The sequence below is a fragment of the Amblyraja radiata genome, chromosome 38, assembly GCF_010909765.2.
Source record: "Amblyraja radiata isolate CabotCenter1 chromosome 38, sAmbRad1.1.pri, whole genome shotgun sequence".
NCBI classification, from domain to species: Eukaryota; Metazoa; Chordata; class Chondrichthyes; order Rajiformes; family Rajidae; genus Amblyraja; species Amblyraja radiata.
The window spans coordinates 5,312,991-5,335,818 of record NC_045993.1 but is presented as its reverse complement, the minus strand read 5'-3'; the positions used below and the strand labels follow the sequence as shown (position 1 = coordinate 5,335,818).

At 45.4% G+C, this 22,828-nt stretch overlaps 1 protein-coding gene across 3 annotated transcripts in view; it reads left to right on the top strand.

Moving 5' to 3' along the window:
* The first annotated feature begins 2,077 nt into the window (after positions 1-2,077).
* ubn2 (ubinuclein 2) overlaps positions 2,078-22,828 on the top strand; it is a 43,595-nt gene continuing 22,844 nt past the window's right edge. For all 3 annotated transcript variants that reach the window (XM_033013495.1, XM_033013496.1, XM_033013494.1), the window contains exons 1-9: positions 2,078-2,421; positions 8,657-8,749; positions 10,081-10,182; positions 12,053-12,190; positions 13,379-13,491; positions 15,463-15,973; positions 18,607-18,677; positions 19,381-19,510; positions 22,664-22,782. In XM_033013495.1, coding sequence (XP_032869386.1) covers positions 2,197-2,421; positions 8,657-8,749; positions 10,081-10,182; positions 12,053-12,190; positions 13,379-13,491; positions 15,463-15,973; positions 18,607-18,677; positions 19,381-19,510; positions 22,664-22,782 — 1,502 coding nt within the window. In that variant the 5' untranslated portion in view covers positions 2,078-2,196. The remainder of the gene's footprint in view (positions 2,422-8,656; positions 8,750-10,080; positions 10,183-12,052; positions 12,191-13,378; positions 13,492-15,462; positions 15,974-18,606; positions 18,678-19,380; positions 19,511-22,663; positions 22,783-22,828) is intronic.

The following is a 22,828-nucleotide window of genomic DNA, read 5'->3' as shown; positions in this document are numbered from 1 at the left end:
TGTTTCAGAATGGTTGTTCATAGAAAATAGGTGCAGGAGTAGGCCTTCGAGCCAGCACCGCCATTCAATATGATCATGGCTGATCATCCAAAATCAGTACCCCGTACCTGCTTTCTCCTTATATTGTAATTAATTTAATTGTAATGTGATTAATTTATTAACCAAGTATGTAAGCATACAAGAATTAGATTTGCCAACAGTCATACAAAAAAGCAACAAGATACATAACTGCATAAAAATTAAACATAGACTTAAACAGCCACCACAACGGCGTGTGAGAATCCCCAGGGCACACAGCCATCAGTTCGATGTCCAGAGCACAAACACGCTCCTTCACCGTGATGTGACCAGTTGTACCTACTGCTGTCACTCTCTCTGCAGTCCTTGTCCGCCCAAACAGTCAGAAAGCCGTCCACACTCGCACTAAACTCCGGGATATCCTCATGGAGCCATGTCCCCGCAAAACACCGAGATCACTGCACTCATGGCACTCCCTTCGAGTCCTCACCAGTGCAGGCAGCACATCCATCTTATTTTTTCGGCGACCTCACATTCCCCACTGTGATGGAAGGCAAATAACTTGTACCTCCTTTTCTCCCACGGTGGGGCCAATCAAAACTTCCGCAGTTGAGGCGATCGAAGCTCCGATCTTCCAAAATTCACAATCAGTTCCTTGGTCTTCGGTTCCTTGGGTTCGACCCCAATTACGGGTGCTGTCTATACGGAGATTGTACATTCTACCCGAGACCGCGTGGGTTTACTCCGAGATCTTCGGTTTTCTCCCACACTCCAAAGACGTACAGGTCTGTAGGTTAATTGGCTTAGTGTAAGTAAATTGTCCCTAGTGCCGTGTTAATGTGCGGGGAAGCTGGTCGGTGCGGACTCGGTGGGCCAAATGTCTGTTTCCGCACTGTATCTCTAAACTAAAATTACTGACATTGAGAGTCAGGTTGCTGTGCTGGTCCATTTGGTCAGTCAATCAATCTCACTTCTATACCCTGTCTCATCATCACATGTAAGCCAGTTACCAAGAAATGTTTCTTATAGAAACATATAAAATTATAAAAGGACTGGACAAGCTAGATGCAGGAAAAATGTTCCCAATGTTGGACAAGTCCAGAACCAGGGGCCATACAGTCTTAGAATAAAGGGGAGGTCATTTAAGACTGAGGTGAGAAAAAACTTTTTCACCCAGAGAGTTGTGAATTTATGGAATTCCCTGCCACAGAGGGCAGTGGAGGCCAAGTCACTGGATGGATGTAAGAGAGAGTTAGATAGAGCTCTAGGGGCTGGTGGAGTCAAGGGATATGGGGAGAAGGCAGGCACGGGTTATTGATGGGGGACGATCACCCATGATCACAATGAATGGCGGTGCTGGCTCGAAGGGCCAAATGGCCTCCTCCTGCACCTATTTTCTATGTCTAAAACTCTTTTCAAGTTCAAGTGAGTTTATTGTCATGTGTCCCTGTATAGGACAATGAAATTCTTGCTTTGCTTAAGCACACAGAAAATAGTAGGCATTTACTACAAAACAGATAAATGTGTCCATATACCATATACCATATACCATGAAAAACAGTTCTTACCCACACGCAATCCGAATTCTGAACACACTATGACAACAGCACATATCCTCCCCATGCATGTACTGTATATTGTATGATGTTGTGTTTTATGTTATGTTTGACGGGAATCAGCCTACCTTGTAACATCCTGTACTGAACCAGAATTCCACCAGCTTGACTGTGTGGTCATTAAATAATCTAATCTAATCTAATCTAATATAAATACATACACACATGAATAAATAAACTGGTAGTGCAAATAACAGAAAGTGGTTGCTAATAATCAGAGTTTTGTCCGAGCCAGGTTTAATAGCCTGATGGCTGAGGGGAAGTAGCTATTCCTGAACGCAAAATTCTTGGGCAAAGTCTTTCAGCTAAAGCTATGACATCATCAAAGGCAGGGTTGCCGTGACGCACTGTTAGACCGCCGTGATGCACTGTTAGACCGCCGTGACGTAAGCGCGTCGAGGCGTGACGTAGAGCACGCATTGCCGTGACGTCGGGACGCGCAAGATGGCGGCGCTGGTGCGGGCTCTGTGAGGGGAGGGGGGTTGGATCGCGCTTGCAGCGGCTCAGCGGCCTGGCGCCGGCCCCCGGCCCCGGCTCGGCCACAGCCCCGGCCCGCTCAGACATGTCCGAACCCCGGAGGGTGGCCTTCAACACCGTGAGCGTTCCTCCCGACGCCCTGCCCTCGCCTCCCGCCGCCGCCGCCGCCGCCGCCGCCGCCCCCCCCAAGAAGAAGCGGCGAGAGGAGCGGGGCGACCAGGGCAACGTGCGCTTCGGCCTGAAGCTGAGCGAGCCCAGCGACCGCAGCCACACCGAGTACAACTTCAACGAGCTGCTGCGGGAGGTCAAGGTAGGAGCGAGCTCCGTCTCCGTGCATCTCCCCCCCCCCCCCCCCCGGCTCCGTGGGGACAATTGCTGCTCCAGTCACCAGACTGTCATTGATTCATCTCCCAGGCCTCCATTGATGGCACCGTCGACCCGCTGTCATCCCCGCCTGGCACCTACAGTGTGACTGACCCCTCCTCCAGATCCAACTGAGATATGCACCCCATAGATCCCATCAACAGTCCTCCCCTTGATCCAGCCATCATTCCCTTTAACTCAGTTACAGCCACGCTATCCATTGAACCTCCACTCTCCTAGTGATGTGTACCCGATTAATCACTTGAACTTGCCCCCTCCCCTTTGATCCAGCCCATTCCTTCTCTCCAGAGATGCTGACTGTCCCGCTGAGTTACTCCAACATTTTGTGTCTATCATTCCCTTTAACGCAGCGAGAGCCACTCTACCCATTGTCCCTCCATCCTTGCTCCTCTCTCCCTTGAACTTGCCCCCTCCCCTTTGATCCAGCCCATTCCTTCTCTCCAGAGATGCTGTCTGTCCCGCTGAGTTACTGTGGAGGAGGGGGGGGGTCACAAACTCCAACATTTTGTGTCTTTCATTCCCTTGAACTCGGCTAGAGCCACTCTACCCACTGTCCCTCCATCATTGCTCCTCTCTCCCAGTCCAGCTGAGATGTGCATCCCGATGATCCCATGAACTTGTGTGCCCCCCCCCCCCATCTAGCCACCATTCTCTTTAAATCTAGTTAGCACGCAACAAAAGCTTTTCACTGTACCATGGTACACATGACAATAAATTGGAGCCACGCTACCCATCGACCCTCCACCATTGCTCCTCTCACCAAGTCCAGCTGAGATGTGCTCCCCATTGCTCACTCTGAACTTTTACCTTGTCATGCTCTTTCCCCCTCCCCTTTGAACCAGCCTTCACCGCCTTAAATCTCGCTGGAGTTACACTACCCATTGATCCTGGCTATCACTCCGTCCCTGTCTTGCTGAGATGAGTGCCCCATTGATCTCACTGCACTGTAGCCATCTCGTCACTCTGCTGCATTATGCCCCCTCCCCCCCCCCGATCCTGCTATCATTCCCTTTAACCCGCTTGAGTCATGCCACGCATTGAACCCAACATCACCCCTTTGTTGACCCTGCCAAGATGTGTTTCCCATTGACTGATAGGCAGTGCTGGATGACTCCCTTCACTCTACCTCCTTATGTAATCATGTATTGTCTTTCTGCTGACTGGTTAGCACACCACAAAAGCTTTTCATTGTACCTCAGTACACGTGACAATAAACTAAACTGAACTCATGATCACCATTGACTTGCCGGGATTGGATCTACATTGACCGATGGAGCATACACCGTTGTCATTTTCACCACCCGTCCTCCATCGTCCCTATAGATTGTGCTGAGTTGAAAGCCCCGTTGATGCACTGAATCATACTCTTCATTCTGAATCATACCCTCTCCATTGACCCCAATGAGTTATCCCCATACTATTCAGATCCTGTCGTCACTTGAAAGTGCGCACCAGCAGACTCAGAAACAGCTTCTTCCCCTCCGTAATCAGGCTCCGTAAGGGCCCTTCCATAAACTAGGATACTGTTTGATTCACCTCTACTCCATTGCACACATTGGACTTTGTCCAAGGAACTGATGCGCTATAATGCTGAGAACTGTATTCTGTATCTTCCGCTTTGCTCCATCTGGTGTACTTGAGTTTGAACGGAACAGATGGCTGTGGAGGCCAAGCCAATTAATATTTTTAAGGTGGAGATTGACAGATTCTTGATTACTAAGGATGTCAGGGGCTATGGGGAGAAGGCAGGCGTATGGGGTTGAGAGGGGAAGATAGATCACCCATGATTGAATGGCGGGGTATGGGCCGAATGGCTTAAATCTGCTCGGAGAACTTATGAACATGATTGTATCTATGTACTGGTTGAATTGTAGGCAAAACAAAACTTTTCACTGTACCTTGGTACTTGTTCGTTCGATCGTGTGTCAGACGATGTAGCTCGCTGTTGGCTTCTGTCGTCATCCAACATGTTGACAGAATTTTTTGACAATGATAAACCTGAGACTCTATACCTCTGTGAGTTGACCCACCCATTGGCCCTGGCATGTCACTTTCTCCTTTCACCTTATTTGCCCCATTTCCCCTTTAAGAATAAGGGGTAAGCCATTTAGAACAGAGACGAGGAAACACTTTTTCTCACAAAGAGTGGTGACTGTGGAATTCCCTGCCTCAGAGGGTGGTGGAGGCAGGTTCTCTGGATGCTTTCAAGAGAGAGCTCTTAAAGATAGCGGAGTCAGGGGATATGGGGAAAAGGCAGGAACGGGGTACTGATTGGGGATGATCAGCCATGATCACATTGAATGCCGGTGATGGCTCGTAGGGCCGAATGGCCTACTCCTGCGTCTATTGTCTATCGTCCTCCTCTCCCCATGAACCCCACTACATCGCCACCTCTCTACACCATTCATCAACATCCTATCCATCACTTCCATCATCATGTCAACAACCCCTTGAACCCACCCCCCCCGACTTTCACCCACATCCCTTCTGTACCCTTATCCCATCCCCCTCAGGCCCTCTAATCTTCTTTCCTCCAAGGATTTCTGTACCATTGCCATCCCGTGGATAATTCCATTGTCCCAGTTAAACTCTCATCTCCTACCATGGGCCCTTGTTATCCTGAATGATGACAAATCTTCTCCATACCACCAATTCTCCAAATACCCCAAGCCATCTCTACCAACTCCAAACCGACTCCTTGTCCTTCCAGAAAGGGGCTTCAGCCTGTTTCCCATCTTCTTAACACAAATTGCAGTTGACTATTTTTCCTCATTGAACGGTGACCATTTTGGCCTTTGTGTTTAATATTTCACTGTAATCAAAACGTGGAGCTTTGAGATCTGGATCAGACAGCGGTCAATAGGAGATAGCGGGAAATGAGTTAATTTGTTGCTGCTTTGAACAATGCTTTCTCTCACTGAGAAATTGCTGGAGAATCCCACTGCTGCCGGCATTGTTATTCTGTAGAGCTGCCTCGTTGCTTTGTCTGTGTCTTGGTTGACAGCTGAATTAATGCTTCCCTCTGAAATAACAAGGAGGGTCATCGTAGATCATTGAATTAAACGTCTGAATCATCAGCGTGGCTTTGTCAGGAGATAGATCCTGATAACTGGTTATCAAAAAAAAAACTTGTGCTTTTCATATAATACTTTTCACATCCTAGAGCTCTTTGAGGCAGATCCTGTTGTAGGATTTGTTGGCAGTCAGTTAATGCGTAATTGTGGCCCGCCAGTGGCAATGTTATAATGACCTGTTTACAGGAGTTATCTGGAGGATAAATACTGGCAAGGATGCAGGGGATATCCTGGTTTTCTATGAATAGTACAAATAATTATTTTATATTTGCTTGAGACAGCAAAGCTGATCTTAGTTTAATGCTACATCTAAGAAAACAAAACGCTTGCTTAAAAGATACTAAGTGCTGGAGTAACTCAGCGAGTCTGGCAGCATCTCTGGAAAAAGTGGATAGGCGACGTTTTGGGTCGGGCCGCTTCGTACTGGAGTGTCAGCCCTGATTTCTGTGTTATGATTTGGAAAAATAAAGTTGCGGGACAGATCTAATTAAACGGCAAAACAGTGAAGGGGTGAATAGCCTCTGACTTTCATTAATATTCCTAAAATGATTTGTGGTCAAGATATTTTCTTGTGCAAAAACTTCCTTGAAATTCAGGTGGTAGAAGTTGAACAGGCTGCCGAATTATTTTTCCCCATTGAATTAACTTACATGTCAGGATACATCAGGTTTAATTTTTTTTGCCATCAGTCGAGATTAAAATTCCTGTACCCTTGCCGATATAGTTTGTGGTTTTACTGAGTGTTGAAAGTTTTGATATTGTGGGACTAGTGTGCTGTGACATTTTGATTCTTGTGAAATGTTGTTCTTATGATTCTTGTGATTCTTGTTAATAACTACCAGATGCATTAGGAAGCATTTGGTGTACAATTAGTCTACTGCACGTCATTAAAATTTAAGCTTATTTTTCTTCTCTCCCTCAGCCAAACATTTTTTTTTTCCTATTTTGCACTTTGATTTTTGGTTCTTCTGGTAGATGCCAACACATGCTGTGGTTAGTTTAGATTAGTGCATGTTTTTTGCCAACTATCCTGCCCAAGCATCTTTTATTGGCCTGGATATTGTTATTGATTTTGTTTTGCTTTTTAACTATGAAAAACATGGGATACTGAGTTGGATGATCAGCCATGATCACATTGAATGGCGGTGCAGGCTCGAAGGGCCGAATGGCCTGCTCCTGCACCTATTTTCTATGTTTCACAATTTACACAAACAATTTTTTTAAATCTGAAGTAAAAAAAAAATTTAAGATCTGTAATGGATACAGAAAATGCCAGGAAAACTAAGCAGGTTTGATGAACATCCCCAAACTTGAAATGTTAACTGTTTCTTTTTCCATAATGCTGCCAGGCTCACTGCGTTTTGCCAGCATGTGCCGTCACATGCACATAAAGTTTGGCCAAAGACTTCTCTATTGTGGACACTAATGCAAAGTTATCTTTGGCGGGACTGTCATATGCTGAGAGAATGGAGCAGCTGGGCTTGTACACTCTGGAGTTTAGAAGGATGAGAGGGCATCTCATTGAAACATATAAGATTGTTAAGGGTTTGGACACGCTAGAGGCAGGAAACATGTTCCCGATGTTGGGGGAGTCCAGAACCAGGGGCCACAGTTTAAGAATAAGGGGTAAGCCATTTAGAACGGAGACGAGGAAACACGTTTTCTCACAGAGTGGTGAGTCTGTGGAATTCTCTGCCTCAGAGGGTGGTGGAGGCGGGTTCTCTGGATGCTTTCAAGAGAGAGCTAGATAGGGCTCTTAAAAACAGCGGAGCCAGGGGATATGGGGAGAAGGCAGGAACGGGGTAATGATTGAGGATGATCAGCCATGATCACATTGAATGGCGGTACTGGCTCGAAGAGCTAAATGGCCTAGTCCTGCACCTATTGCCTATTGTCTATTGAATGAATGAGTGTACCAAGGAGGAGTGCAGTCACTGCGGATGGTGGAAAGGGGTGGAGATGGAGGTGGCAGAGACAGAGGGATTGAGAGGAGAGAAAAGCATCTTACTGGAGGCTGCATGCCTCTGCAGATGCTGCTTGTATTTCAAGTTTGCAGTTTATTTTGTTGCTCCAGATGCTAGCATCTGCAGTCTCATATGTGTGTTTGGATTGATTTGCAGGACCACCTCTGAGATTATGATGACTCTTGGGATTGGAGTTATTCATAGGTGTGTGAAAACCAAATGCAGCCTTACTTCTAGTTCATTGTAATAATTTGGGAAGGACTTGCCATTCCAATTTGAACAGATTGCTAAATATTGTTAGGAATGCAAGATCTTCCACTTAGTTTAAGAAAAGCACAATGTGTTGTGTAACTGCTAAATTGCATCTTACAGATTATTTGAAATATTTCCATCATAGCAATAAAAAAAGAGACCGTCCGATGATCCCTTGGGCTGCTGCTGTTGTCACTATGATCCTGTTATGCATATTGCAGTCAATTGTGAGTCCTTCTCCAAGATGGGTGAGGAGAACCAGGTGCTCGTAACATTCGGGAGATAAGAGTTGAATTATTTTATCTTCCAGTTGTACACTTATTTGGTATAGTAGTTGCAGCTACTCCCATACGAGATCATGTAAGTCAGTATTTAGTCATCAAGAGACAATGCACAGAAACAGGCCCTTCAGCTGATTATCAAGCATCCAGTTTTTCATTAATCTTCCATGATCCATCTTATTCTCCCCACATCCCTGCAAATCTCCCAACCCCCCCCCCCCCCCCCCCCCCAATTTCTAGCACTCATCTACACACTGGTCACAATTCACAGTGGTCTGTTAACCTATGGACTTATCCCTCGTATCTTTTGGAGTGTGGGAGGAAACGGGATTACCCTGAAGCGATTCACGTGAAATGGGGAACATGTGCGATTGTACAGCGTATGTATAGTGATGGCACCAAAGGTGGAGATTGCTGGAGCTGCTGTTCCAATAAGCCATCCTTGGATCTCCTGTGGTCTCTGTACGTTAGTTCCTCAGTGGGAATTCAGTGCAGGTACCCAGGTGGGGCGACAAGAAAGCATTTTCATTTCAGGTGCTTCATCAGTCTTGCGTACATCTCAACAGATCTCTTTTTTTTTGTTTCAACAGAGAAATTCAACCAACCCTGATGTTCCTTTCAATAATGAAGAGAAAGAACGGAAAGAAATGGAAGCTATCGCAAAGAAATTTGAGGAAAAATATGTAAGTGTATACACGCTTGTGTGCAAGTGGTACAATACAGAGAGTTAGATTTAGTTCTTAGGGCTAAAGGAAGCAAGGGATATGGGGAGAAAGCAGGAACGACGTACAGATTTTAGATGATGAGCCATGATCACATTGAATGGCGGTGCTGGCTCAAAGGGCCGAATGGCCTACTCCTGTACCTATTTTTCTATGTTTCTATGTAACATCTTTTATTGAGGTGAAATATCTCAATTTTCTTCAAGCAAATAAACTTGCATCTTTATCATCCCAAAGTTTTTTCAAAAGCACTTTGATACTTTTGTAATGCAGTGATATTATAATGCAGGAAATGTGGTGGCCAATTCACATACAGCAAGATCCCCCCCTCCCACAAACAACTTCATAATCAGTTGTTGGTTGAGGGATAGATGTCAACTGATTATTTACGTCCACCTAAGACCTCAATTTGACATCTCAACCAATACTGACATTGCAGGGAAGATCCATTCCCTAATTCATTCATCATCGTTGAAAACATTAGCGACGCAGTGGTGCTGGTTTCCGACGGGAACGGTGACGGACGCACCACACATCTCTGTCCTCCAGTTCCTGTGGACTTCCGCCACTGGAAGTGTAGGATTTTGGTGTGTGTGCTTTATCGTCATTCCTTACAATGCCGTGTACGACAGTGATCGCAACTTCCGTTGGCTCGCTAGAAACTCATCCGCCCTTTTACAGGTCTTGTTTCTGGTTTTGCTGGGGGTCCACGCCCCCACCCCCCCCTCACCTGGCCAACTATCCGACCATGGAGCAGGTAGCACGGGATTACATGGTACACGTGGCGGGGGGAACTCCCCCCGACCTGACAAAGAAGAAATGATCTGTATATCTGTACAGCAGTGGTTTAAATTGTGCCCTGTGGATCTTGGTATTACAGAAATAAAGAGCCACAGGATATAATGCGGCAACACTTAAGCCATCTGAGCATGAACTCCATGCCTGAAAAATTGCTATCCCAATCGCATGATAATTTCCACGGTCTTTCATCACTCTGTCGCAGACCTGTAAATACATTACTTCTCCCAAGCAACTGCTGGGTAGATTGTGAGATTGCACTGACAGCAAGGGTTGATTTTCAAATTTGTGTTGCGCAAGTGCCTGGATAATCAGACAATGATAAATGGGCGTTGGCGATACCCAGCCAACCTAGCCAGTGATAGGGGCATAGCCACCTGGCCTGCACCGGGGGATAAATGTCCAACAGGATATCGACTGACTTGCTCCAGTCTGGCAGGTAATCCCTTGTCTCCTTGATGACAAGCGAATTGATCAACTTGCCTTAATTTCAGGGTCAGAAGAACCACAAGCGACGGAAAGACCGCATGCAGGATTTAATTGACATGGGTTACGGCTACGATGACACAGACCCATTCATTGACAACTCTGAAGCGGTGAGTATTGGTCCATGGGGAAACGAGTCCCCGTCTATTTAGTTAATGTCGAATAAGTGGATGTGGAGAGGATGTTTACACGAGGTTGAGAGTCCAGGACCAGAGGTTACAGCCTCAGAATTCAAGGACTTTCCTTTAGGAAGGAGATGAGGAGGAATTTCTTCAGTCAGAGGGTGGTGAATCTGTGGACTTTGCCATAGAAGGCTGTGGAGGGCAAGTCAGTGGTTATTTTTAAGGCAGTGATAGATAGATTCTTGATTAGTATGGGTGTCAGGGGTAATGGGGAGAAGGCAGGAGAATGGGGTTAGGAGGGAGAGATAGATCAGCCATAATTGAATGGCTGAGTAGACTTGATGGGCCGAATGGCTTAATTCTACTCCTATCACTCCTATGACCTTAATTTCATGTTTGTGTGGGGCCTCTCTGCATTGTTCAGTAGCAGCACCAATTGTAATAAGTGTGGTTAGAATCATAGAATCATTGGTTATAGCAGAACTATTAGTAACAAACTTCCCCATATCAAAGAAGGTCGTCAAAATAGTTCCGTTTACTTCATGTAAACTGTAAACTGTAAACTGTGGTATTGAAATTATATCTATCTATCTATCTATCTATCTATGTGATATGAAAGATGAACCAAGTAAACTGTGCACAGGAAAAGTTATGAGTCCTGATGGCATCTTGACCTACAATGCTGTTGAGGTGGTCCAGAACTAGCTGTGTCTCCCACTAGTTTATTCCAATCCAGCTACATCACTGGCATGAAATGGTCATCTTTGTTGTATGACTCGAAGGAAAGGATCTTTGTATGTGTAGGTAGGAAGGTGGTGAATAACTGGGCCAGGGTTAATTTTAGTCAAGCAATTTGTCCTGGTTTTTACTACAATCATAGCTTCTAATCAACTGTAAGAAATTGTGATGGAAAGACCTGACTTCAAAGTATGTGAGAAGGAACTGCAGATGCTGGTTTACACCGAAGATAGACACAAAAAGCTGGAGTTACTCAGCAAGTCAGGCAGCATCCCAGGAAAAAAGGAATAGGTGACGTTTCGGATCGAGACCCTTCATCAGACTTCAAAGTGCGTGACTTCAAAGTATGATGGTGATGACAAGAGGTGATTTATTCTGCATGGGAAATGTGGAAAGAAATGCACATGCAACCTTTGATTGGCACAGACAAGTACCAAAACATAGTTGCAGAGTAAGCATTTGTGCCCCATATCTGAGGAAGGATGTGCTGGCTCTGGAGAGGGTCCAGAGGAGGTTTGCAAGAACAATTCCAGGAATGAGTGGGTTAGTATATGATGAGCGGTTGACAGCACTGGGTCTCTACTTGCTGGAGTTTAGAAGGTCGAGGGGGGACCTCATTGAAACTTGCAGAATAATGAAAGGCATAGATAGAGTGGATGTGGAAAGGATGTTTCCACTGGTGGGAGAGTCTAGGACCAGATGTAGCCTCAGAATTAAAGAGTGCTCTTTTAGAAAGGAGGTGAGGAGGAACTTATTTAGTCAGAAGGTAGTTAATCTGTGGAACTCATTGGCTGTGGAGGCCAAATCAGTGGATATTTTAAAGACAGAGATAGACAAATTATTGATTAGAACGGGTGTCAAGAGTTATGGGGAGAAGGCAAGAAAATGGGATTAGGAGGCAGAGATCGACCATGATTGAATGGGGGAGTAGACTCAATGGGCAGGATGGCCTCATTCTACTCCTATTACTTTTGAACTTGCTGATGCCAAGCCAGAGCAATGTAGACTGGGCATCCGCAACCCATTCAGCTTTGTACGCTGATCTGCTTAACGGAGACTCAAAATTCCAGCTTGCACAGCTAGAACTACCCAAGGCTGAAACCTGACTTTTATTTTTCAGTATGATGAGTTGGTTCCAGCCTCGTTGTCAACAAAATATGGAGGATTTTACATAAACACAGGAACGTTGCAGTTCCGGCAGACTTCGGACACTGAAGACGAAGATGTAGTGGGGAAGAAAAGATTGAAATCTCCTAAAGTGAGTAATGGTTTGGTTTAAAATTCTGCGATTTAAATCAGATTTTTATCATTTTATTCCTGAATGTTTTCTTCTCTTGTCACCTCCACGGAGTGCCCCACACCACTGTCAAACACTTCATAAGGACATAGGTCCAAGGAGCTGAATTAGGCCATTTGTCCCATCAAGTATCTATCTTTCATTCTCAACCCCTGATACTAATCAATAATCTGTCAATCTCTCCCATTGACAGCCTCCACAGCCTTCTGTGGCAATGAATTCCACAGACTCACCACCCACTGATTAAATACATTTCTCCTCATCTCCTTTTTAAAAGTACATGCTTTTATTCTCAGGCAATAACCTCTGGCCCTAGACTCTCCCACTAGCGGAAACATCCTCTCCCCATTCACTCTATCCAGGCCGAGGCAAATTAGTGAGGGGGAACTTTTTGTCCCATTTCAAGGACTTGTTGCTGCAGTTGGATTGGTGACTAAGAGCTGGGCGTTTAACGTTTACAATGCTGATCTCCTTTGCAGAATGAGTTTGAAGACCCGGAGCACTGGCCTGACACGTGGTCTGTGGTGCAAGTTGTTGTGCAATAAAATTGACTTATTCCATCTGTTGGGCATATTTTTTTAATTGTTTGTCATTTGGAGTGAGCACTTCAGCCCCATTTTCTTCCTTTAACCACGTCATCTTATGTGTTTCAAATATTTATTCATTTCATTTTAAGTGATCTAATTACAGCTTAATTAGCTGCCAATTTGTAAAACATTCCAAATTCTAATATCTCCAAGTAATAAAGTTGTCTTCGAACTTTCCCATCATTCAGCCAAGTGTAAGTCTTCTATCTCTGGAGTCTGAAGAAGGGTTTCGGCCCGAAACGTTGCCTATTTCCTTCGCTCCATAGATGCTGCCGCACCCGCTGAGTTTCTCCAGCACTTTTGTCTACCTTCGATTTTCCAGCATCTGCAGTTCCTTCTTAAACACAAGTCTTCTATCTCTGCCTCTTTGTTAAGCTTGTTATTTTATCATTTCCAAATGATGTCCCGAGATGCAAAAAGCCTTTCAACGGCATACTGACAAATCTCCACGTTCAACTTATGCGTGGTCTTGGGAAGGGCGTAATTGGTTGCTTTCAAGCTCCTGCGCTCTTATATACTTAATAATAAGCAGAAAAGTTGGTGTGTGTGTGTTTTTTTTAAGAAACAAAAATTAAGAGATGGAGAAGACAGGGTGGCAAAAAAACAAAGAAGAACGGATGAAGGAGAGATGAAAGAGAAGAAACCAAGGAAGCTAAAGGTTCCCAATGAGTCAGGGTGAGTGAGTGAGTGGTATTGAAATGCTGAGTGCAATATTTAAAAAAAAATGTGAGACTAGGTTGAGGTCCCGACCACGGGGGAAATGGAGGCGGATTGTGCCTTCCACCACAGTGATGAATGCTGTGTTTAATGTTTGTGTTAATTTTTTATTGTGTTTTTGTGTGTTCTTTTTTCATTATACTGCTGCTGGCAAATTCATTTCACTTGCATTATATGTGCAAGTGACGAATAAAACTGATTGATTGATTGATTGAAAAGGTATTAATGTTAATGTGGAGGGAGGAGCTGTTAGTCTTTTCCCATTTCAGACTTTTTTCCTGTGCTCAGATCTCTTTAAACAAATGTATGAGGCTTCCTCTGCATGTTGTCCAAAATGTTAATTCTGCTTGATGGTTCGTCTTCTATTGAAGGCTTTAGATCAGTCATAGTTTAATTTGGTTATGTTGCTATGTGTTTTGCTATTCCGTGACAGTTCCGTCCTCTCACCTATTAGCTTGCATGAAAACATTTAGAACACCGCTGCCTTGCCCCGTTCACCTTTTCCAACACCCTTCTTCATTCTGATCTACATTGGGTTCCCATCCCAGCAAATTTACATCCTTCCATCCTCCCACCCTCCCGATCTCTGTCGTCTCCAGTACCTCACAGTGGCAGAGTCCCAGGTTCGATCCTGACCTCGGGTGCTATCTGTGTGCGCAGTTTGCTGTGACTGAGTGGGTTTCCTCTGAAATGCTTCAGTTTCCTCACACATCCCAAAGACGTGCAGCTTTGTGGGTTAATTGGTAAATTGCCCCTAGTGTGTAGGGAGTGGATTCAAAAAGTGATTTAACACAGAACTAGTGTGAATGGGTGATCAATAGTCAGTGCGGGCCTGGAGGGCCTAATTCCATGCTGTATCTTTCGTTCAATCAATCTCTATAAGCTGTAATACACTGATTCTGACGGCTGGTCGTGAAAGTGACATTAATGTAGATCATCGGCAATGGAAATGAATGATGAACCAAACTAAAGAAGCCATAAGACCTACTCCTGTAAATTATATTCTGAGGGGCTTGTACAACACTCTGACCAAATTGTCATAATAACCCCTCTGGTAGCTCGATGTCATATTTTGTCTGACGTTACTCATTCTGAGGGCTGTGGGATGTTTTACAGGAGATGGTTTAGTTGCCGACTATCCGACCATGGACCATGTTCCTGGTCCGAGAACACTAATGCAATTATCAAGAAAGCTCATCAGCGCCTCTACTTCCTGAGAAGATTACGGAGAGTCGGTTTGTCAAGGAAGACTCTCTCTAACTTCTACAGGTGCACAGTAGAGAGCATGCTGACCGGTTGCATCGTGGCTTGGTTCGGCAATTTGAGCGCCCTAGAGAGGAAAAGACTACAAAAAGTAGTAAACACTGCCCAGTCCATCATCGGCTTTGACCTTCCTTCCATCGAGGGGATTTATCGCAGTCGCTGCCTCAAAAAGGCTGGCAGTATTATCAAAGACCCACACCATCCTGGCCACACACTCATCTCCCCGCTACCTTCAGGCAGAAGGTACAGGAGCCTGAAGACTGCAACAACCAGGTTCAGGAATAGCTACTTCCCCACAGCCATCAGGCTATTAAACCTGGCTCAGACAAAACTCTGATTATTAATAACCCATTTTCTGTTATTTGCACTTTATGAGTTTATTTATTCATGTGTGTATATATTTATATCATGGTATATGGACATTGTTTTGTAGTCAATGCCTACTATGTTCTGTGTGCTGAAGCAAAGCAAGAATTTCATTGTCCTATACAGGGACACATGACAATAAACTCACTTGAGGTAGCACGGGATTACATGGTACCCGTGGCGGGGTGGGGAACTCTCCCTGACCTGACATAATAATATCTTGGATATATGACAATAAAACACTCTTGACTCTTGGATTGTCAGTGCACTGTTGTAACTGCTGCTGTGGTTGCCTTTCAGAGTGGTGGCCCTCAATGCGGTCAAACATCAGAAGAAGAAGCGGAAAAATCACAACGACACGCTTTCTCTGGCCGAGATGCTCAAAAAGTTCCAAAAGGAGAAAGAAGCCATGAAGAAGCAGGAGACGAGCGTGAAACAACTGCCTGCCTCCCAGCCGACCGACCCGGCGACAAAGAACCCCGGCCTTTCCGAGTACAACCTCGCTGCCTCCGATCAAGTCTTTTCAATTCTGGGGAGTTCCAACGAGAACGACTTGCTTCAGGAAGCTGCCAACGCCATGGAGCTGCTCGGGGATTTGGACATCGATAAGCTGCTGGCTGAGACACCCAGTGGAAGCCCGGCTTCTGAATCCGAGGAGAGCAGCAACACTGTGGTGTCTTCAAGCTGTATCTTGCCCACCTTGAGCCAAAAGCAGGTGTCCCAGTTGCCAACAGGAATATCCTCTCATCTTGAAAAGCGCCTTCGTGATCTTAAGAATTTATGTTCTATGCATTCGAGCAACGAAGCCTATGTAAGTACACTGCTTTGAAAATTGATCATTTTTTGCTACATTTCTAATGAAGTTTTGCCTCCTGGGGTAGTAATATCAGGCAGCAACTCCAAAAGTTGTCCCAACCTTTGGTGCTGTCTGTGTGACGTTTGTATGTTCTCCCTGTGACAGCAAGAGTCCCCCCCCCCCCCCCAGCTGCTCCAGTTTCCACCCACAGCCCAAAGACAAACTGGTCGGTAGATTAAGTGGTCACTAAACTTCCCCAAGGATTGGAGTTGATGGGGACACGAGAGGAAAAGTGGGATTAGTGTGTCAGTCATCGTGTCCAAGAAGCTTCTGTCCGTTGTCAAGAGTCCATCTAGTTCCTAGTCAATATAGCTTAAACTTTCCTTCCTGTTAACAAAGTGATGGACCAAAACCAGAGCGTTATCTCTTAGATAGACACAAATTGCTGGAGTAAATCAGCGGATCAGGAGTAAAAGGATGGGTGAAGTTTTGGGTCAGGATCCTGCTTCAGATTGAAGAAGGGCCCTGACCCGAAACATCGTGCACCCTTTTTCTCCAGAGATGCTACTTGACACGCTGAGTTACTGCAGCACTTTGTGTCGGTCTTGTGTATAATCCATCTTCTGCAGTTCTTTGCTTCTACACCTTACCTCAAGGGTTTCCCTGATAATCCTAGGTACCGCCTATGGGATGTAATAAAGCTGTGAGATGTTATGGGCACTCAGATAGGTTAAAGGGCCTGTTTCTGTGTGTATTACTATTATTTCAGCACAGTTTGAGGCAGTGAAAGATATTGTGCCATGTTGTGGGGCAGTAATGGCAGATTAAATGAGTAGCGATTATTCAAGCATTCTGTGTCTAGCGTGAGTGTCCTGGGGAACTACTGCGCTGCCGCCGCCCTGTAGGCCCGACTCGCCCAACAGGCCTCCCAGGGGACTGTGGAGAAGCCGGGCGGCGAGGCCTGTCTGGGCCGAAGGAGCTTCAGCGGCGGCGGCGATGGGAGCCTCGGCAACAGGAGCCTCGGCAACAGGAGCCTCGGCATCAGGAGCCTCGGCATCAGGAGCCTCGGCGGCAGCGGGAGCCTCGACGTAGGCAGCAGTGGGACCTCGGTGGCAACGAGAGCCTCGGCGGTGGTGGGGCCTCGCGATCGACGGTTGATGAGTGTGAGGGGAGGTGGGAAAGACAATGGGGGTGTGGTGGGACCACTATGAAGAACAATGGAGGACACGGCGTGGGGGGACCGCTGTGAGGGATGGTGTGTGAACAAAGGGGAGCCCGGTGTGGGGGGGGGCACTCTAGCTTTACAAACCTCTGCCCTGGGGATAAGCTGCATTTGTTTGTTTGTTCGTTCGTTTTGGTGCACACGGCAACCAGCCAACAGTTGCTTGTCTTTTTCATTTTTTCTCCCTCACTCTTAATTTAATTTTAATTTCAAGTTTTCGTGTACCTTGTCGTGTGTTGTGACCGTTGGCAGACCAAATCCCCTCCGGCGATGAGTAAAGATTTATCATATCGTATAGTCACTGAAGTTCAGCCTCTTTTTTATTCTTATCTCCAGCTGTAGTCCTGAACCTTGTCAAGTTTGTGATGTGTGGATGCCAGATGCCTTTGTGGAACAGTACACCTTCTAAGGCAGTATACAGTCTTGGTTCTGAACAAGCATTAGCATGGATTTTTACTTCATGGCTACTGATAGAGAGGGTTCCTGCCCCACTGATCTGCTGCACAGTTCCCTAGAGTATCCAGACAATTCCAAAACATCTTGTGCGAGGAACCATATCACGTAGTCAACGCTTATTGTTTTAAAGGCCCTGTCCCACTGTACGAGGTAATTCAAGAGCTCTCCCGAGTTTCCCCTGATTCGAACTTGGAGAATTACAGTAATAGCCCCTCATAGGTACTCGGGGCTCTCGTGGACATTTTTCAACATGTTGAAAAAGATTCACGAGCTTACCACGATTCCCGAGACTACCTGCCGTTTGCGTTACGAGCCGCTAAGAGATGTCCCGAGCTCCGACGTACCCGCGACGTACATTCTATGTACTTACCACGAGTTTGATTTGTTTTTAAACTCGGGAGAGCTCTTGGGTAAACTCGTATAGTGGGACAGGCCCTTAAGACTTTTTTAAATGTTGCAGGTATGAAACTGGAGATGTATGTTGTAGTGAACATACTGTGAAAACACACTGAAATTATATGACATTATAGCACTCCTATATTAAAATCTACAGTGACCAATTGGAAATTTTGGGCCTGGATTCTAACTATACATTAGATAGTTAATATCCAGAAAATTATTATAAGGTAGCCTATGCGTTTAATACTGCGACTTTCAGTGAACTATGGATGTCCATTTTGTTTTTGCACTATTATTACGGTTATCAATTTATTGAATATATTGAATGTTTTATTTATCAGTTTACATTGCGCTTACAAGCCTGTTAAGCTGCTGCAATTAAGAATTTCAGTGTTCTGTTGTTTGTACATATAAAAATGAAACACTCTTGATAATCTGCAGCTTTAAAACCGAGGAAGGGTTTCGACCCGAAACGTTGCCTATTTCCTTCGCTCCGTAGATGCTGCCTCACCCGCTGAGTTTCTCCAGCATTTTTGTCTACCTTCTTTAAAACTGACGTCTGTTTACTCAGGTTGGCAAAGTTTCTGAAGGGGAAGGAAAAAAGAAATTCTTCACCGCAGACATCAACACTATCCTGCTAGAGTAAGTAATTTAGCATTCTTCAAACGTATAAGATCGCAAGCAAGACCCTTGCTTTACAATTTTCACAATAAAGTTAATAGGATTTTAGAGAATGACGCAGAGATGTTGTGGGCTGAAGGGCCCGCATCTGTGCTGTCTATGTTCATGTTGGTGGATAATGCCAATACTGCCACGGTATATGGCACGACCTAATGAAATGGCTCAAGACATCAGGTTGTCCAAAACCATTATTGTTCAAACATAAAAGATGCTAAATATGCTAAAACTGAGGGGCATCTTTTTCGCACAGTGAGTGGTGGGAATATAGAAGAGGTGTCAGTGGAGGTAGTTGAGGTAGGTACCATAACAGCACCAGACATTTGGACAGGTATTTGGATAGGGAAGGTACAGAGGGATATGGGCCAACGTGGGCACGTGGGACTAGAGTAGATGGGACATCTTAGGGTCAGCATATGCAAGTTGGCCACAGTGTACGACTCTAGGCTAAAACTTGGAGACTGCTCAAATACTATGTGGTGACTTTTTCCTTCACTGCGCACTGTGAAGATGACAAATTCAGCGAGACAGTAAGCTCGGATTTTGAACCAAAGCTGCTTAGGCAAGAAGCCACGTATGCTGTGGGAATTGGAGGGTGGGGGGGCATTGCTGGATGCAAGTTTTATTATTGACGCCATGGTGCTAACCATCCGGTATGTCTGTGCAGCATTGAATTGCAGGTGCAGGAGCTAAACCTGACTCAGCGTTCGGGAGTGTACAGCTACCTGGCTTCCTTCTTGCCCTGCAGCAAGGACACGCTCATGAAACGTCTGAAGAAGCTACACCTCAATGAGCAGGTACATAAAGCTCAAGAACAAACAAACAGCAACTTGTTTGTGTTTTCCAAGGGCAAGCAATTTTGTTTTGTGTACATTCCCTCCCTGATAAAACAAGTTCAAAGGAGAGATGCAGTTGGCAAGGCCACTGTGCCCGTTAAGAATTGAAAGGAGTTGGCAAAAGACCTGGAGGGAGGAAACTCCAGAGAAATTTCCACCGTGAATTAATGAAATGCATATGAAGTGGATATTTTAGTTGCTTTCAAAAGGCAATTGAATATGTAAGTTAAAGTCATGCAGAATAGAAACAGGCCTTTAAGTACACATGTCCATGCCTGTTAATGCTAATCCCATTTTCCAGCACTTGAGCTCAAAGCCTATGCTGCGGCAATTCAAATGCCCATCATATGTATTCCATGTTACAAACAACCTCTAGGAGCAAACATTCTTCCTCAGAAAGCCTTTAAACCTCATTAAAACGTAAGGTTTCTGTTTTAGGCGCCTGTGTTAAGGGGGAGTGTTTTTCCACTTTCTACCCTCTCTGTCTGTGTTCCTCGTAATTTTCTCTACTGCTCTCTTCAGTCTCCCCTGTTCCAACAAAAACAAATTTTTGTTTTGTTCTGGGGTCCATACTTAAGAAAGGATGTACTAGCCCTGGAGGCAGTGCAGCGAAGGTTTACAAGATTAATTCCTGCAATGAGGGGATTGACATATGAGGAAAGGTTAAGTAGGCTGGAACTCTACTCTTTGGAGTTTAGAAGAATGAGAGGCGATCTCATTGAAACATATAAGATCGTGAGGGGCCTTGATCGGGTGGATGCACCGAGGATGTTCCCAATGATCGGGGGAACTAGAACTAGGGGACATAGTTGCAGAATAAGGGGGGGCTCTTTTAAAACTGAGATGAGGAAGAACTTCTTCACCCAGAGGGTGGTTAATTTATGGAATTCACTGCCCCAGGGAGCAGTGGAAGCAGAAACTTTAAATATATTTAAGACTAAAATAGATGTTTTTTTAGCTGCCAAGGGGATAAGGGGCTACGGGGAGAGGGCAGGGGTATGGACCTAGGTATGGTTAGTATAGTAAGACCTGAGTGATCTCCTGGACAAGTGTCGATCGCCTGGATTGGGGTCGGAGAGGAATTTCCCGGATTTTTTTCCCGAATTGGACCTGGGTTTTTATCCGGTTTTTTGCCTCCCCCAGGAGATCACGAGGTTCTTGGGGTGGAGAGGGGTGATAGCGGTATAAAGGGGAGGGTAGTGTCTTGTGTTCTGTGTCTTGTGTCTACTGTTTGTGGGTAAGTGTGTCTGTTTAGTGTTCAGCCATGAGCGAATGGCGGTGCGGGCTCGACGGACCTGGTGGTCTACTCTCGCACCTACTTTCTATGTTTCTATGTTTCTATGTTAAATCCAGCCTACGGAGACTTTCCTCTTGACCGAAGTGTTCTATCTCCAGTAGCACCCTGGTAAATGTGCCCTGCATTATTTCCAGGGTAATCCACATCCTTCTATGTGGAGACCCCACACATCTCAATCATGGACTGTTCACTCTGCTGCCCTCGGGCAAAGGATATCGTAGCATAAGGAGCAGAACGTCAAGGTTTTGCAACAGCTTCTTCCCACGAGCCATCAGACCAATTCCATGTAATGGGCCGCCACTATTATCTATTTTATCTTTTTATCCATTTTGTCTTTTTATCCATTTTATCCTTCTGTTTAATGTTGTGTTGCACGGGGAGCCAAATGCAACAGAATTTCGTTTAGAATTGCAAATATCGATGTATTTCTAAATGACAATAAAGTTTTGATTGATTGATTTGATTGACTAGAACTGCACATGCAGCTCCTGTGGGCTTACCCTTATAGCGGTTATGGTCTCTGCTTGCCATATTCCATATCCCAGCAGTTGAAGGCAACCATCACATATGCCGTCATAACCATCTTACCTGCCAATGCAACCAACTTCTCTACCTATGCTACCATCTTCAGCGATCCTAGGACATGTAAACTAAAGTCCTTCTGTTCAGTCTGAAGAAGGGTCTCGACCCGAAACGTCACCTATTCCTTTTCTCCAGAGATGCTGCCTGACCGGCTGAGTTACGCAAGCTTTTTGTTCCTTCCTTCTGTTCCTCAGAACCACTGGGGCATTCCATTCATTGGCTACATCTTAGCCTTATTCGCCCTCTTCAGTACATCACCTTGCACTTATCAGGATTACATTTCATCTGCCACCGCTTTGCCCATCTCATCAACTGATTGTATACCAAGACCATTCTCCTCGTGGCCTACATTTTTTGTGTTATCTGTGATCTGACTATTCACATCTCTTGCATTGATATTGAAATTGGTTCTTGGTTTCTTGGTCCTCCAAAATATTCCAAATGGAATTTAAACTGGAGGTGGTGAAGGGAGGGCTTAAGCCAGAAAGGGTTATTAGGAAGAAAGAGCTACTTTTAATTTAGTTGCATCTGGTTGGGTAACTATAGTTGGGTGGAGATTATTCCATGCTTTAATTGTGCGGGGGAAGAACGAATTGCTGTATACATCTGTCTTTGTAGCTGGGATCACAAATTGGATCGAATGCCCTCGTCTGCTCCTAATTGGTTTGGGTTTGGTGTAGATCTTGTAGTCTATGTCGAGCTGACCATTTAACATTTTGTAAAAACAGGTCAAACGGTGAGCTTCACGTCTGTCTATGTATCATCATTGGTGATCACTCGAAGTCGAGTATGATTGTCCTTTCTGGAGGGTCATTTCTGTTGGTTCTAGGGATTTGCATGTGGTATCCCCCTGTGAGTGACACATTGTGATGTTGGGAGACTGGTACAGAGACAGCCTTGACAGATTGGTCCGAGGTTCCACAGCATGGACTCCACAATGCTTAGGCGTCTCTTCCCCGCTGCAGTCTCCTTCCGCCGTCTCAACCATTGTGGTGCGTCACCCACTGGTCAGCCACAATCCCCCTCGGCGCGGACTCGGTGGGCCGAAGGGCCTGTTTCCACGCTGCATCTCTAAACTAACCTAAACCTTATTGTTTGCCACCACGTTTCACCCAATATAACAGCACCCACACTTCAAAATCACGTCATCGGCTGTGCTGTGGGAGGTGCTGAATCATGAAATGCACGATGGAAATAGTTGTATTCCTCTCTCGATGTCTGTGTTGCCTTCGCAGGATGAGCGGTTGCGTGATCCTACTCAGAAACTGAAGGAAGCGGTGGCAAATGCGATGCCGGTACAGCTGACAAAATTCCAGGAGGAGCTCCAAGCACATACACAGGCCCGGTTTGCCAAGTACGTGTACTCTTCCACCTTTTCCCCCAAATGCTCTCTGCCAAGT